Source organism: Pelophylax lessonae (assembly GCF_965119305.1).
Source record: "Pelophylax lessonae genome assembly, chromosome: 3".
In the NCBI taxonomy this organism is placed as follows: domain Eukaryota; kingdom Metazoa; phylum Chordata; class Amphibia; order Anura; family Ranidae; genus Pelophylax; species Pelophylax lessonae.
Window position 1 is genome coordinate 306,122,338 of NC_138770.1, and position 15,007 is coordinate 306,137,344.

A 15,007-nucleotide genomic window follows, 5' to 3' on the forward strand; every position below is an offset into this window, starting at 1 on the left:
TTGTCAGGATCTTCTCTCCTGCACACATAGATTGTGCAATCTCATGCACCAGATAAAGTTCATCAAACATTTGCACTTCCTTGCAGGGATCTCTGCTTATGCCCACTGCATACCTCCACCATATGTAAGGGATTAGCTCGGTGGTAGGCGTATGGGTGACCCCTTTGGGGGTGCGTTTTCACAGAGAGATAGCCGAGCAGAGGTTGAAAACAAGACTGATTTATTCATGCAATTTACTTCACACAATTGCAAGCGTCAAAACAGCCAAAATAAAATAAAAGACAAAATAAATCCTTGCCTCTGTGGGCGGCTACCTTCTCACGCTGGAACCTACCTAAGAAGTCTTTCCAACCTACTGTTGGGCCGACACTGCTGATCCTACAGCAGACACTCAAATGTCCATTTGTTTGCTTTTCACACAGCACAAACATTGTCCATTGAACATGTCCCTTTGTTTCTTTCACATCAACACATGTTCATTTATAACAGGATCCTTTACTCTTCAGATTCTTCACATTGAACACAGTTCATTTAACAGGTCCCTTTACTCTTCACACTCTTCACATGGAACACTTTGTCTTCTCACCTTTGAGACGTCTTCACTCGTGGTTACCCTCCTTAGCTTCACATCGCTGTAGGGGGTCTTCTCCCATGCTCACCAGCTTGTCGGGAGGCACACATCCGACTGTCCCCCTCTCCCAGCCCACACGGCGACAGGCGGCAGCAGTCCTTCTCCCATGCCCACACGGCGTCGGGAGGTACACGTATGTCTGTCCTCCTCTCCCAGCTCACACAGCGACAGGAGGCAGCACTCAATAGATTTTCTCTGGACAAATTATAGAGGCCTTGATCTCCTCATTCTGAACAGCTGAATGGTTTTCAACTTCCTGCTGGCTCTTTTTGCAGCCAACACCCTATAGTATCAGTGAACTTTTCAAAGCAGGTGGGAATGTGTCTCCTCTCAGTGACTACATTCCCAGATTTACCTGACTTCCTGTCACAATATATATATATATATATATATATATATATATATATATATATATATATATATACAGTATAGGGTTTACTTAATTCTTGTGCATTCCACTCGGCGATCATTCATGTAAAACCAAAAAGTGCTGCACATCTTTGCTGCAGACAGAAGAAAATTATTGTATAACAACATTTATCAGGTTTATGGCTAGTAGGAGACGCTCTTATCTTCTTTTCACATACTAAGGTGTTATCTTACAGTCTGTTAAAAACACAAAGCAAAAAAATCTTTTGTTTACTGAGCTCAATATGTTATGCCTTGTACGCATGATCAGAAAAACGGACGACTTATCGTTTGCATTTTGTTGCATGATACTAATATCGAATTCAATAATGCGTACTAGGTAGGATTTTTTTCGTACGATTCTAGAAAAGCTTCCCGTCTGCGTAGCTAAGTATAAGAAGTGATGTCATATACGTGTGACCCCTGTATCATGATTGCTGTATTTTAAAAGTACTGACCGAATGTTGAGAGACATTGTGATAGCCTGAAAACGATTTTCTGGTCATATGTTTCGCGGTTCAAACATTGTTTACGTTCTCCTATCTCCTTCCGGTTTATTTCATGTTTCCGATCATGCCTGGTCTTTGTCTATTGATTTTTAGCGAACGCATAATGTACTGATTAAATGACTGTCGTTTGCTAAGCTATCGTACAAGAAAAGTTTTAGTGTTTGTCCCTTCGGATATTATTGGATGAACTGTCGTGATCGGCTGTCGAAAGCTGTTTACTAACGATCAGATTATCATGGGATCAATTCGAAAAATATTTTTTTCTCCTGATTATCTGATCGTATGTACGGGGCATTATGCTACAACTTACACATGGAACTAAATTATCAAAGTGACTTAAACCTTATTGGATGTCTGAATTTAGGGTTTCAAGGCAGAATGCTACTGCTGTGTCACTTTCTCCCTTTCTTCCCCTAGCAGTTGACAGGTTCTGAATGCTGCATGCGGTGCTGATCACTGTGGTACTCTCCTATGAATCCAGGAAGGCCTGATGTGCATTCTGGGAAAGCGGGGTTACTTGACAAGAAGTCAGTGAGTCTGGACAGTCCCAGAGATAGGATTAATATTGCATAAATTGCTGCAGCTCTTCTTCTTTTGTTTTTTTTTTTTTTGTTTTTTTTTTCTTTTAGCAGAGCAGCTAGATTAGTCTAGTAAATATGTGAAGGTGCTCACACTTTCACCTGCTGGCTGTAAATGTAAACATAAAATATTCATATTCAATATTGCCAATAGAGCACCGAAGTATAATGTAGCGAGCGACCTTTAGTATCCAGTATGGATTCATGGTGCTGGAAGGCCAAGGATTGTCGGACAGCTAAAAGGACACCTTTACGCTTCTTCTTCCCAGAAGCCATGTAGAGAACGGGGAACTGTATATGACTGCATTTAGAGAAAAGTGTGTCTCCTGTACACACAGGATGTCACATTTTAGGGAGTTGGCTGTAGACCACAGAGAGGTCCATTTTGCGGGGGGATTAAGTCCTCTAGCGTTCAGAGAAAGGATAGTAAAAGACATGGTCTCTGAGATATACGTACAATAAAGTGGGAGTGGAGATCTGAGACAACAGGGCAGTCGGTACCTTAAACGTTGAAGTCATGTTGGATGAGAACGTCCGTTCTTTGGTGTAACGATCAATGTAGAAGGAGGAGCACACTAAGATTTGGTGACGTGCACTTACTGTCCCGGGGACCAAACGTTACTGCTGCTGGATGAAGATGCTGTGCGGGAAACACAAAAAGAGAAACAAAAAGAAACCAAAAGAAAAAAAAACAAATACCACAACCAAGCGGGAATAGAAGCACAAAAAATACTTAGGCTTGTGTGGGTGTGGAAGTGAACCAGGACTGATCAACAAAGTGGTGAATCAGAATATCTACTGGTGAACTAAAGTCAGCAAGAGTTATCCCTTGGTGGGCTTACTGACAAAGAGGTGGGGGTCATTCACCGGGGTGAATAAGGGTTTTCCAAAAAACAGAAGATGATAGCAAGTTGTAGCCCGGCCGGGCTAAGAGTCGTTGAAGCAGGGGAGGCTCAAGGTCTCATGGACGATATTTCTGCCGTTGTTGCCCTGGGGGGCCTCCCGAGCGAGATGGATGAGAGTGTCTCGGCTCGTCGTGGTAGCCTTGAGGTGGTTCAGGTATGATTCCCCAGGAGTGAAGGAGTTTTATGCCGCCGTCAATAGTGGAGATGGTGTGAGGTATCCCATTATAGGTGACGAGCAGTGTTGCAGGATGGCGCCATTTGTAGGTGATCTTATGGTTGTAAAGAGCCTTAGTGAGTGTCTTCAGTTGCCTCCTTTGCTGCAAGGTGTGCTGGGATAAGTCCGCGTAGAGTTGTACGTCTGCGTAGGGTGCTGGAAGGGTGCCCAGCTGCCTGGATACCTGAAGGATTTTTTCTTTAGCAGGGTAAAAATGCAGGCGTAATAATACATCTCTAGGAACTGAATCCTCAAGGTGGCGCGGTTTAGGAATCCTGTGGATTCTGTCGATAGTTAATTCGATAGGGGTTAACTCAGGCACCATTGTGGAAAACATAGTAGATGCATACTGCAAGAGTTCAGCAGGTGGAACAGATTCTGGGATGCCTCGCAGCTTAACGTTGTTGCGGCGTGAGCGATCTTCAAGATCTGCCAGTTTATGTTTAATCCACTCAGTATCCTCCTTTTGGTCAGTGTAGGCTTCAACCAGTTCATTCACAGTTTCAGTGCATTCTTCCATGCTGTGCTCAATACGTGACACCCTATTTCCCACACCTTTCATTTCACAGGAGAACTTGTGCATTATAGTGGTGAGATTAGCCATCAGAGAGGATTGGAATGTGATAAGCATGTTTTTCATTGTGGTATCCAAGACAGGCTGGCCCGTGGTAGGGAAGGCAGCAATGGATGATTGCAGTGCAGACATAGGGAGCATAGAGGCAAAGGAGTTACTCACTGTGGGATCAGAAGAATCTGCTGGATCCATTCGCATGCGAGATTTCTCAGGACTTCTGGAGACTGGGGACACAGGAGAGGAGTCCGGCATCGTGGTGAGGGGTGCGGGCTCCGCCGGCAAAGGAACAGCGTCAGGTAAGTCAGTGTAGGCCACGGGCCCGCTGAGATCAGGCAGCGCGTCGGCGCCATTTTGGAATCCTCCAGACTGCGCGGGCGGCTTGAAAAAGAAGGCCGTGAGCTTCTTAGGGCCTCTCCCGTCTTTTCGCTTGCGGCTGGCCATCTCCCCGGGTGTGTAGGGCAGCGTAGGAGAGCGATATGAGCGTGGGCAGATGCTGTGCTTCCCCGTCGCTGTGGAATTTACCGGCCAGGTACTGGGAGCTCACCGCTCAGGCATCCATTCCAGTACGCGCGCAAGCCACGCCCCCATTCATATTCAATATTTAATTTTTATTCATCTATTTTTCAAAACTAAATTAAAATACACTATATTACCAAAAAGTATTGGGACTTTACACGCATATGAACTTTAATGGCATCCCAGTCTTAGTCTGTGGGGTTCAATATTGAGTTGGCCCACCCTTTGCAGCTATAACAACTCTTCTGGGAAGGCTGTCCACAAGGTTTAGGAATGTGTCTATAGGAATGTTTGACAATTCTTCAGGAAGCGCATTTGTGAGGTCAGGCACTGATGTTGAACAAGAAGGCCCTGCTTGCAGTCTCTTCTCTAATTCATCCAAAGGTGTTCTATCGGGTTGAGGTCAGGATTCTGTGCAGGCCAGTCATGTTCCCCTATTCCAAACTTGCTCATCCATGTCTTTATGGACCTTGCTTTGTGCACTGGTCCAAATCATTAGGTGGAGGCAGGATTATAGTGTGTGATTGTTTTCAGGGGTTGGGCTTGGACCCCTAGTTCCAGTGAAGGGAACTCTTAAGGTGTCAACATACCAAGACATTCCCAAAGAATCACCCCTAAACTGTGGGGACAGCCTTCCTAGAAGAGTTGAAACTATTATAGCTGCAAAGGGTGGGCCAACTCAATATTAAACCTTTTGGACTAAGACTGGTATAACATTTAAGTTTATGTGCGTGTAAAGGCAGGCGTCCCAATACTTTTGGTAATATGAATAGCAAATTTAAACCCGCGCTACACAACGTGTTTATTTATATGTGTATAAAAATTAAAAGTGTAGGTGTGTGCAGCTGCTGCAAACACAAAGAAAATCTTAGGGAAGATAATTATAAAACAAAATTATGCAGCGCTAGCATCAATATTAATAGTTAGGTGAAGAGATATAAACCATATAATTAGATGGACTCAAATGTTCTATGCATAAAGTGCTCAGGTGCATAAATTATCAAATATATCCAAGTGAACAATAAACAATAAATAAATGCATAAAGTGCTCAGGTGCATAAATTATCAAATATATCCAAGTGAACAATAAACAATAAATATTAAGTGCATATAAAAGTCCTTGTATTGTGATCCAGATAAGGTGCCGAAGTGCCAAGATAAATAAAGGTGCTTTCAAAGTGATAAGGTGCCCCTCTCGGTTCCCCACTCACCAAATTGCCAATGTATAAAGACCTTTGTATGATATTGCACAATAGCCCAGGATCTTTAGGGAACTTCTCCAATATGACCTCCGATATTGTATGGGTCCGCTTCCGCTCTAATTTCCCAGCATTTGATCCTCACAGCACCGTGTTGTCATAGTTCAGCCTTGATGGTCATTTCACCATCAAACAAACATGGTGGCAAAGGGCCCTTTGGCCTACAGATGTGAGCACATGGCTTATTGCCACCATGTTTGTTTGATGGTGAAATGACCATAAAGGCTGAACTATGACAACACGGTGCTGTGAGGATCAAATGCTGGGAAATTAGAGCGGAAGCGGACCCATACAATATCGGAGGTCATATTGGAGAAGTTCCCTAAAGATCCTGGGCTATTGTGCAATATCATACAAAGGTCTTTATACATTGGCAATTTGGTGAGTGGGGAACCAAGAGGGGCACCTTATCACTTTGAAAGCACCTTTATTTATCTTGGCACTTCGGCACCTTATCTGGATCACAATACAAGGACTTTTATATGCACTTAATATTTATTGTTTATTGTTCACTTGGATATATTTGATAATTTATGCACCTGAGCTCTTTATGCATTTATTTATTGTTTATTGTTCACTTGGATATATTTGATAATTTATGCACCTGAGCACTTTATGCATAGAACATTTGAGTCCATCTAATTATATGGTTTATATCTCTTCACCTAACTATTAATATTGATGCTAGCGCTGCATAATTTTGTTTTATAATTACTTTTGGTAATATAGTGTATATACAAAAGTTCTATACATAGTCTTTTTAAGCTCAATTTTTCTATCCAGTACCCAAAAGCAACCCATTCACCTAACTAAAAGTGCAATAAAATGCTGTCCCCTATAAAGAAGAAACCTTTCCTGCAAATGCTGCTACGTTTAAGAAAACTCTGGTTTCTTACAAACCAATACTTCCAGTTATTGTATGTTGATTTTTTTCACCTGCTGGGCTCAGTGGTTTATTCTTTTAGCTCCAATGTCACTGCTGTATTCTATAGTGACACTGATGTTGGTGGGAAGAACCAAGGAGCTCAGCTGAGGACACTTGGACATCCCAAAACCGAAAGTGTTTTTTTAGGAGGCTTTTGCTTTCTAATTTTCTAGAGGGGAGTGGGCAGTAGGAGCGGTAAGAATTAATTGTCTTCTTTATAGGGACAGCATTTAAATTGTACCTTTAGTTAGCTGACAAGATGCTTTACCAGGTAAATTGATGTTTAGGTAAAAAAAACAAAAAAAAAACAAAAGCAAAAAACGCACAAACAACAAAACAACAACAAAAAACCCCCAAACAGATGGAAACATGAAAAATGTACAAAGAATACCTTTGCATAATACCTCTCTAGACACTTCTCTAATGTGCTTATATAAAAAATTAATCTGCATAGGACGTTCAGAACAGAAATACCAGTTTATTCATGTATGTACATGCACCTGTACCAGAATAAAATACAATTAATTGAAATGTAATCAGGAAAACTGTTTGCTAATCTCCTAAACATGTTTTAATTAACAGATTGCTGGGTGCATTTGTGTAAACAACTATACAGGAGAATTCTGCCAGAACCCACCTAATCCGTGTATTCAAGGCTGCTACCCTAATGTAACTTGTGATAATACAACTGGCTGTGGATCATGTCCATCTGGCTTCTCTGGGGATGGGATCCATTGTACAGGTATATGTTGTATATTTGTTTTCCTTTCAGTATAGTATGCATATCCTCTACAGCTAGAATATTGTTTCTATTTCTATACATTTTAAATGTAGGTTACCCTAAATGTTTAGAAGTGTTTATCACATATAATTAGAAAAAGTTATTTCCTAAAATCCTGCCTATCCAGACATTTGGTAAGGTTTTCTAATTTTCACGAAGATAACTTTTCTACTTTCCACTCCAGAAAAAAACAACAAGAAAGCCCTCAACCTTCCAAACAGGCAATTTTCCAACAATTTAACAGTGATTGTAAAAATGACCAAGTAATCCAGTCAGCATCTTTGCTATATAAATTCATAAACTGTTGGTAATAAGCTTCCTTTTTGTGATTTTTCTTGCTATCCAAAGGTGGTTTGAAACTGTTAGAAAACTGCCTGTTGGTATTTGCAGTCTTAACTCTCCACTGTTGGTGGATTTTGAATGAAAGGGAAGGGAAGAGAAGGGGAATGAAGTCAAGGGAACATGGATTCTTTATGATTTCTTGTGGTGACCAGAGCAGCTGTCTGATTGGATGCTCGTGCCCCTTGTGACCTTGGCAGTCATCTTGGGTCAAGGCAGTGTTTATTTAAGACTGGTTTCCAGGTTTGGTGCACAATTTGCGAGTGGTTAGTGTAGGGAGAGTAAGGGAGAGGTTCAGAAGGAGTAGCAACAGTGCAAGGACTATGTCCTTCCTCGGTTTTAGGAAGCCTCTTATTTGGGTGTGGATCGGCCAGCCCACATTTCCACTGCAGGAGCTCTCGGCATCAGTTCAAGCAAACGCTCTGCTTTTAAAATTTTGCAAGTGGTTCGGGTCGGCTGTGCCTATCTGCTGGGGCCAATTGTGCATTGCTGGGAATTACATCATTCTTATTCACCTTGGCCTCTGTGTGGTCACTGCTCATCAATACACCAAGCTGCATCCCTACTCTCATACCTGTAATGACCTACAAATATTATTTAGGGGTCTGACTAGAAAGGTGCATACTAATAAATATAGGCCTCTTCATTAAGGTATTTTGAACCTTCTTGATGAGAGGGAAATGTTCTATGAAGTTGTTGTAATACAGCATCACCATAATAATAATAATAATGTGTTTTTTTAATAGATATTGATGAATGTTCCACTGGTACTCATAAATGTGATCAAAACGCTAATTGTACCAATACTATTGGGAGTTATACCTGCACATGCAAAGAAGGATTTATTTGTGAGTATTTAAACCTGTAAATAAATGTAAAACCAAGTATCTGAGTGTACTGGGTCCAATGGCTATAGCATAAATAGCATAAATCTAGGGGAATTAATCAATTACTCATTACTTAACGATCTTGAAAATTACCTTGGTAAACCAATCATGAATCATATACACCCAAAATCCTAGACATACAGACCTTTTTATACAATATGGTTATATTTATTATAATTAGCTTCAAGTAGCAATGGGTTTTCTGCTTTCTATGTCTGAAAATTCTGGCTGACTAACATACAGTTGTACATACAGTAGTAACATACAGCTAGTAACATACAGTTAGTTAGATGTTCCAATGAAGACACATACTGTTAAATGTTCAGGAAACACATAGGGGTCCAGTTATAAGAAACTTGCTCGACAAATGTTACAAGCTTTCACTCAGTCTTCAGAGATTCGGCCATTTTGCCTAATATGTTATTTCCTATGATTGCCTGCTTCATCTAATGACAAAAATTTGATATTTTCCTGAAATATCTCAATCAGAAGAAATACTGCATTATGGCCACTCGAGGTTACATACAAAATTACAGCATTAAAGAGGAAGTAAACTTCCATCTTTACGTTTTACCTATAGGTAAGCCTATATTAACGCTTACCTATAGGTAGTGTAATATCTCCTAAATATGCACCGTTTAGGAGATTTTTACTGAGCTAGCAGCCAGTTACATCACTGGCACATGCGCTCTGAAGAAACGGCCACCCATGCCGTTTTTTCAGAGCAGTGTGCCGTGACTGGCAGCTCCTGCACGCATGCACAGGAGTGACATCAATGCAGTTCCGGCCAGTCATAGAGCCAGGGCCACGAACCCAGAAGGAAGATCGGGTAGAGATGGAGGCTGCCTTCAGCTATGGCATGCCATCGCTGGAGCGCTTCATTTTCAGGTAATTTTAACATAATGTGCTAGTGTGCGATGCATACTAGCACATTATGTATTTGCCTTGCAGGTAAGAAAAAAAAAAGTGCAGCGGTTTATAACCGCTTTTAAGCAAGATATGGTCAGAATTCATGAAAACTGAGCGAATGCTTGTGTCATCTATCTGTGATTTTTTATTTTTTTATATATATATATATATATATATATATATAAACTGTATATATAAATAGACCCCATTTTGAGACATTTCAGTTCCTGTGTGTTGCCATTCCTCTTCCCAGTTATGTAAGTGCAGCTTAAAGTGATTGTAAACGATCACCGTGTAAAACAGTCCATTCAGTTTAAAATTGTAATAAAAGGCAAAAAAAATGTGTATAGATAAAAAAAAAAACATTATAAATACCTTATTTCTCCTTTCTTTTATAAGTGATTACATTCCTTCTGTTCTCAGCTGCATAAGAGCTAGGGGAGAAGAAGCAACAGCACACTGATTTTCCCAGCGAATGGCTGTACAAGTCTGATTATTGGAGGAGAGCAGGTTAAGTTGCCAGCACAGCTATAGAACTGACCATAATGTGTTCTCCTGATTAGTGTGGTCAGTTTTTAATAGGAAAGCAGAGGGACAGGCAGGAACACCAGGGATTTCTCACAAAAGAAGCAATACAAAGAAAACAGAAAAAAAAAAAAAAATACAAAGAGAACAGGATATTTTTTCATAAAAGTACATGGTACAGCAGGCACATATCAGAAATATGAAAAATGCTGGGGTAACAAACACTTTAAGCTTGAACCAGGAAAGAAAATAAAATTAAGATAACAAGGAAAGGTTTAAGGGGTGGTCCACGCCACAGAAGCGCAGTCTGATGTATTTCTACATGCATGTTTTTGATGCAATCCGGTGCATTTTTGATGCGTTTTTAATCCATTCCAGTGCATTTTCCCCCTGTCTTTTTTTTTCCAGTTTCCTTCCTTTTTTTTTTTTTTTTTTTTTTTTTTTGCTGTAATGCATTTGTGCTGGTGCATTTTTGATGCATTTTTCTACATTCCAGTGCAGTTCCCTGCAGAAAAATGCAGCATGCTCTACTTTTGTTGACTGTACTGGGTTGCACTGCAATGATGCAAACTTTGCCATTGAAATCCATGTAGCCTACTGTCCTTTCATTTTTGAGGCAGAAAAAAAACGCACTGGACTGCATGTGGTGTGAACCAGCCCACAGAATTTTTAAAATGAGCAGTGCTGTAAATAATCATGATGTGATGGAGAAATTGGTCAAAGGAACACTGGGATTTATTTACTAAAAGAGTAGAACATGTTCACCTTCAAAGTGAATTTCCATTTTGCAAACTAGTAAATGAGGGGAAGCAAAGTGAAAACTGACTTCACAAAAATACCCAAACATGTACAAGGATAATTAAACAACATCCCCCCATTCACCAATCTAAGTGAATTTGCCAGATTTTTTTACATTTAGGTTAGTGAATGAGCTGACTTCTATTAAAAAATCATGAACAAGTAAAATGCCAGTTTTTTTATTTTCCTTGTATATCATAGGGCATATGCAAAGGAAATTTTCACTCTGTTTCACTATTATAGGACAAAATTTACTTTTCAAAGTGAAACTTCATTTTGAAATTGAACATGATGTAATGCTTTAGTAAATTTGGACCTATGGCAGGTGCTGGACTGCAATTTAGCCTTTTTCAGTCCAGTTCAAATAAACTAATAATTATTTAAAAATAATAAACACAAATAAAAGCATTTTGTCACTAAGGTTTACATATATGTGCATTGCAAAGATGTAACTGAGCAGTGTTCTATCATGGAGACAAAGTATACACTTTTCTTCACACAGCTACATAAAGTGTAACATTACTGGTGTGTATACCCCCCCCCCCCCCAAGAAAAAAAAACTTTTACCAAATAAACTATATTTGTCTTTAATTGTATATGTTTTTGTCTAACAAGGAGATGGATTCACATGGATTGATATTAATTCCACAAACATTTTATTGAAAGTTATCAAGTGATAAGATATGCAAACATTCAGGGAGACCAAAGGCACGTGAATAATGAACAATACCAGGATAATAAAAGAAAAATTAGCATATTTGCTCAAGAACATTTATGTATTTGATAAGAAGAGGTCAGTGGGGTATAATTCATAAGAGTGACAAGTCGCCTAAGATGTAGATACAAAATACAGATAATGTCTCTTTTAAAAGAATGGCTAATTAATTTAGCTGCCATATAAAAGGTATGGTGAAGGCAGTTTTATATCTTTTGGGTGAGTGAGAACAATAGTCACATAAATGCACACTACTATTCTTCTCAATGTCACCATCTCTGAGGAGAGCTGATCTTGTTCAAGAACAGAAAGGGGGAGGGGACAGAAAAAGTTTGGAGAAAAGACTTAGAGATGTAGACAATATGTAGTATCGTTACATGGCCATGATAGCTTGATATTCCTAAAATGATTGAAAATGTATCCCGCAAACCCAAGTTTTGGGATAAGCATCCAGATCAGTGGCAGAGCTAGACTTTTAAAACAGGGGTGGCAAAGGGATGGCAAGGTATTATTTTGGGGGGTCAATATACAAAGTGTTCAATTACACTAAAAATAAGTTATTTTCCACAAAAGGGGATCTATGGGGACCCTGGCCTGCTCTAAAGGGGATCTATGGGGACCCTGCTCTAAAGGGGATCTATGGGGACCCTGCTCTAAAGGGGATATATGGCATAGATCCCCTTTAGAGCAGGATCCCTATAGATCCCCCTTTAGAGCAGACCAGGGCAGGTCCCCCATAGATCCTCCTTTACAGCAGGCCAGGGTGAGGCGAGGTCCCCCATATAGATCCCCCTTACAGCAGGCCAGGGTGAGGTGAGGTCCCGTCCCCCATATAGATCTCCCCTTTACAGCAGGCCAGGGTGATGTGAGATCCCCCATATAGATCCCCCCTTACAGTAGACCAGGGTGAGGTGAGGTCCTGTCACCCATATAGACCTCCCCTTGTACAGTAGGCCAGGGTAAGGTGAGGTCCCATCCCCCATATAGATCCCCCCTTACAGCATGCCCGGATGAGGTGAGGTCACATCCCCCATATAGATCCCCCTTACAGCAGGCCAGGGTGAGATGAGGTCCGGGGACCTCACCTCACCCTGGCCTACTGTACGGGGGGAGATCTATATGGGGGACGGGACCTCACCTCATCCTGGCATGCTGTAAGGGGGATTTATAGGGATCTATATGGGGGATGGGACCTCACCTTACCCTGGCCTACTGTACAGGGGGAGGTCTATATGGGGGACAGGACCTCACCTCACCCTGGTCTACTGTAAGGGGGTCCTGGTCCCCCATATAGATCCTCCATTTCTGCCACTCTATTCAGCCTTATAAACCAGTCTTTCAGTGAAGGAGATCGGGTTTGTTTCCATAGCACCGAGATGCAAATTCAGGTGGTGTTGATCAAATGAATAGAGAGGGATTTGTGATATGAATAGCTTAATACAGTACAGTGGGGAAGTAGGTATTGAGCGAGGGAGAAATCTAGTTGATATGTGGGGATATTTAAAACCAGTCTGTGGACTTGTTCCCAGAAAGGGAGAATCTGGGGGCAGTGCCACCAAATATGGAGCATCGTTCCAGCATCCCCACTACACCTCCAGCAAGAGTCGGGTACCTGGGGGAAGATCTTGTGTAAATAAGTAGGGGCTCTATACACTGTGTGAGAACTTTGTAATTGTGTTCTTGAATTGAAACATTGTGCCAGCACTTATAGGCAGAATTACACATCATCTCCCAGTCTTTATCAAATTGGGGGGAAGAAAGTTCCTTGTGCCATAAATGTATTATATGAGGGAGGTGATCATGGTTTGACTCAAACAATAAGGAGTTAATGGATGATATCAGGCATCTCTGTGGTAAAGTGGACAAGCACAATCTTTCAAAGGGCTAATTGATCTACAGAAGGCAACCTTGTGAGTCGAGTTATTGATTAAATGACAGTGTTGTAGATAGGACCAAAAGGGGGGTGGATAAGATGGAGATGTAAAATCCTCCCTGGTTCGTAAAAAGCCCTTTAGAGAAGAACTGATGAGCTCTTGGGTGGGGGACGGTAAAGTTGGGATTCAGGAAACCTCTGGTGTTACCAGGGGGGGGAATTGGGATTGTTGCAAATAGAGGTCATGGGGCTTGGAACTGTAGAGATAGTGTTAGCTTTAGGGTCTCCTGGAAGCAACGTAAAGTGGAGCCAATATGAGCATGGGGGTGTGAGGCATTTGTGATGGTCACTAGGAGGGAGTCAGGGAATCGTGGATATGTCATCTTCTGCCATATGTTGCTCAATAGATATCCAGTCTTTACATGATGCATGTATATGCCAGTCTACCAATCTGGTCAAAAAGGTCACACTGTGGAATTTTTTAAAGTCTGGGAGACTGATCCCCCCCCCCCTGGCTTTTAGGGGCAGAAAGATGGGTTAAGCTCAGTCTGGGGGTACAACCTGACCATATAAACTGCCTAAAAGTGAGCAGATAGATGAAAAGAAGGAGGCCAGTAAGCTAATAGGAATAGCCTAGAAAAGATATAGGAACCTAGGTAGAACAGTCATCTTGATGGCTGCTGCCCTGCCAAATGAATAGAGATACGATTTCTCCCAGGAATTCAGAGTCTTTTTCGCCTCCTGAAGGAGGGGGGAAAATTCAATTAGTATAGATCGGTGAGGTTCGAGGGGAGCTAGATCCCCAAATATGTAATCGCCTTAGGGTGCGAGATAAAAGGAAACTTATCTTGACAATTCCTAAGTAGTGTTGGAACTCCTTGAGCAGGTTGGGTAAGGTAATTTGTGGATGGGGAAAAAAAAAGAGGACATCATCAGCGAAAGCCACAACTTTGTGTTCTTTATTACCTATCAGTAGGCGCCTAATGTCTGCGTTCAATCAAATGTGATGGAGGAAAGGTTCCAACGTGAGCCCAAAGATGATAGGGGAAAAGGGGAACCTTTGTCAGATGCTGTTGCTGATAGGGAAGGCATCTGACAGGTGGCCATTTACTTTAACTCTCACTTGTGGGTTTGTGTAGAGGCTCATTATAGATGCGCGCATAAAGGCCCCAAGCCCAAGAGAGGATAGTACCGCCATGTAATCCCAGGCCACTCTGTAGAAAGCCTTCTCCGTGTCTGTGGATAGAAAGAAGCCTTCTGTGCCACAGTCTGATAGCCAATGATGTATGTTGGTAGCTTTAGTCGTGTTATCACATGCTTCTCTGCCAGGGACAAAATCCACTTGATTGAGTGAGATGAGGGAGGTGAGAAAAGGGAGCAATCTATTAGCAGGAATCTTGGCAAAAATCTTCAGTTTAATGTGAGATTGGGCGATAATTTTGGACTAGTATTTAATCTTTTCCTTTTCTATGAATGTCATATGTGCTTTACGTATTTGTGAAGGAGGGAATGAGTGTTGTGAGAGAGAGTTGAATGTGCATAGTAAATGGCAGTGTTAGCTCCTGTCAGTGTATTGAATGAAAAGGAAGCTTGCTCCACCTCCTCCCTGATTTCTAACCTCTGCTCCCCCTCCCTCCAGATCCTGCTCTCACTGCTCAGTG

The 15,007-nt window shown here is 41.4% G+C and overlaps 1 protein-coding gene across 1 annotated transcript in view; it reads left to right on the forward strand.

Annotated features, from left to right (window-relative positions):
• Window positions 1-15,007, forward strand: part of MUC4 (mucin 4, cell surface associated) — a gene marked incomplete at its 5' end in the record, with an annotated part of 196,339 nt that overhangs the window by 128,969 nt on the left and 52,363 nt on the right. Inside the window, 2 exons of the mRNA XM_082250869.1 lie at window positions 7,102-7,261; window positions 8,386-8,487. Coding sequence (XP_082106995.1) covers window positions 7,102-7,261; window positions 8,386-8,487 — 262 coding nt within the window. The remainder of the gene's footprint in view (window positions 1-7,101; window positions 7,262-8,385; window positions 8,488-15,007) is intronic.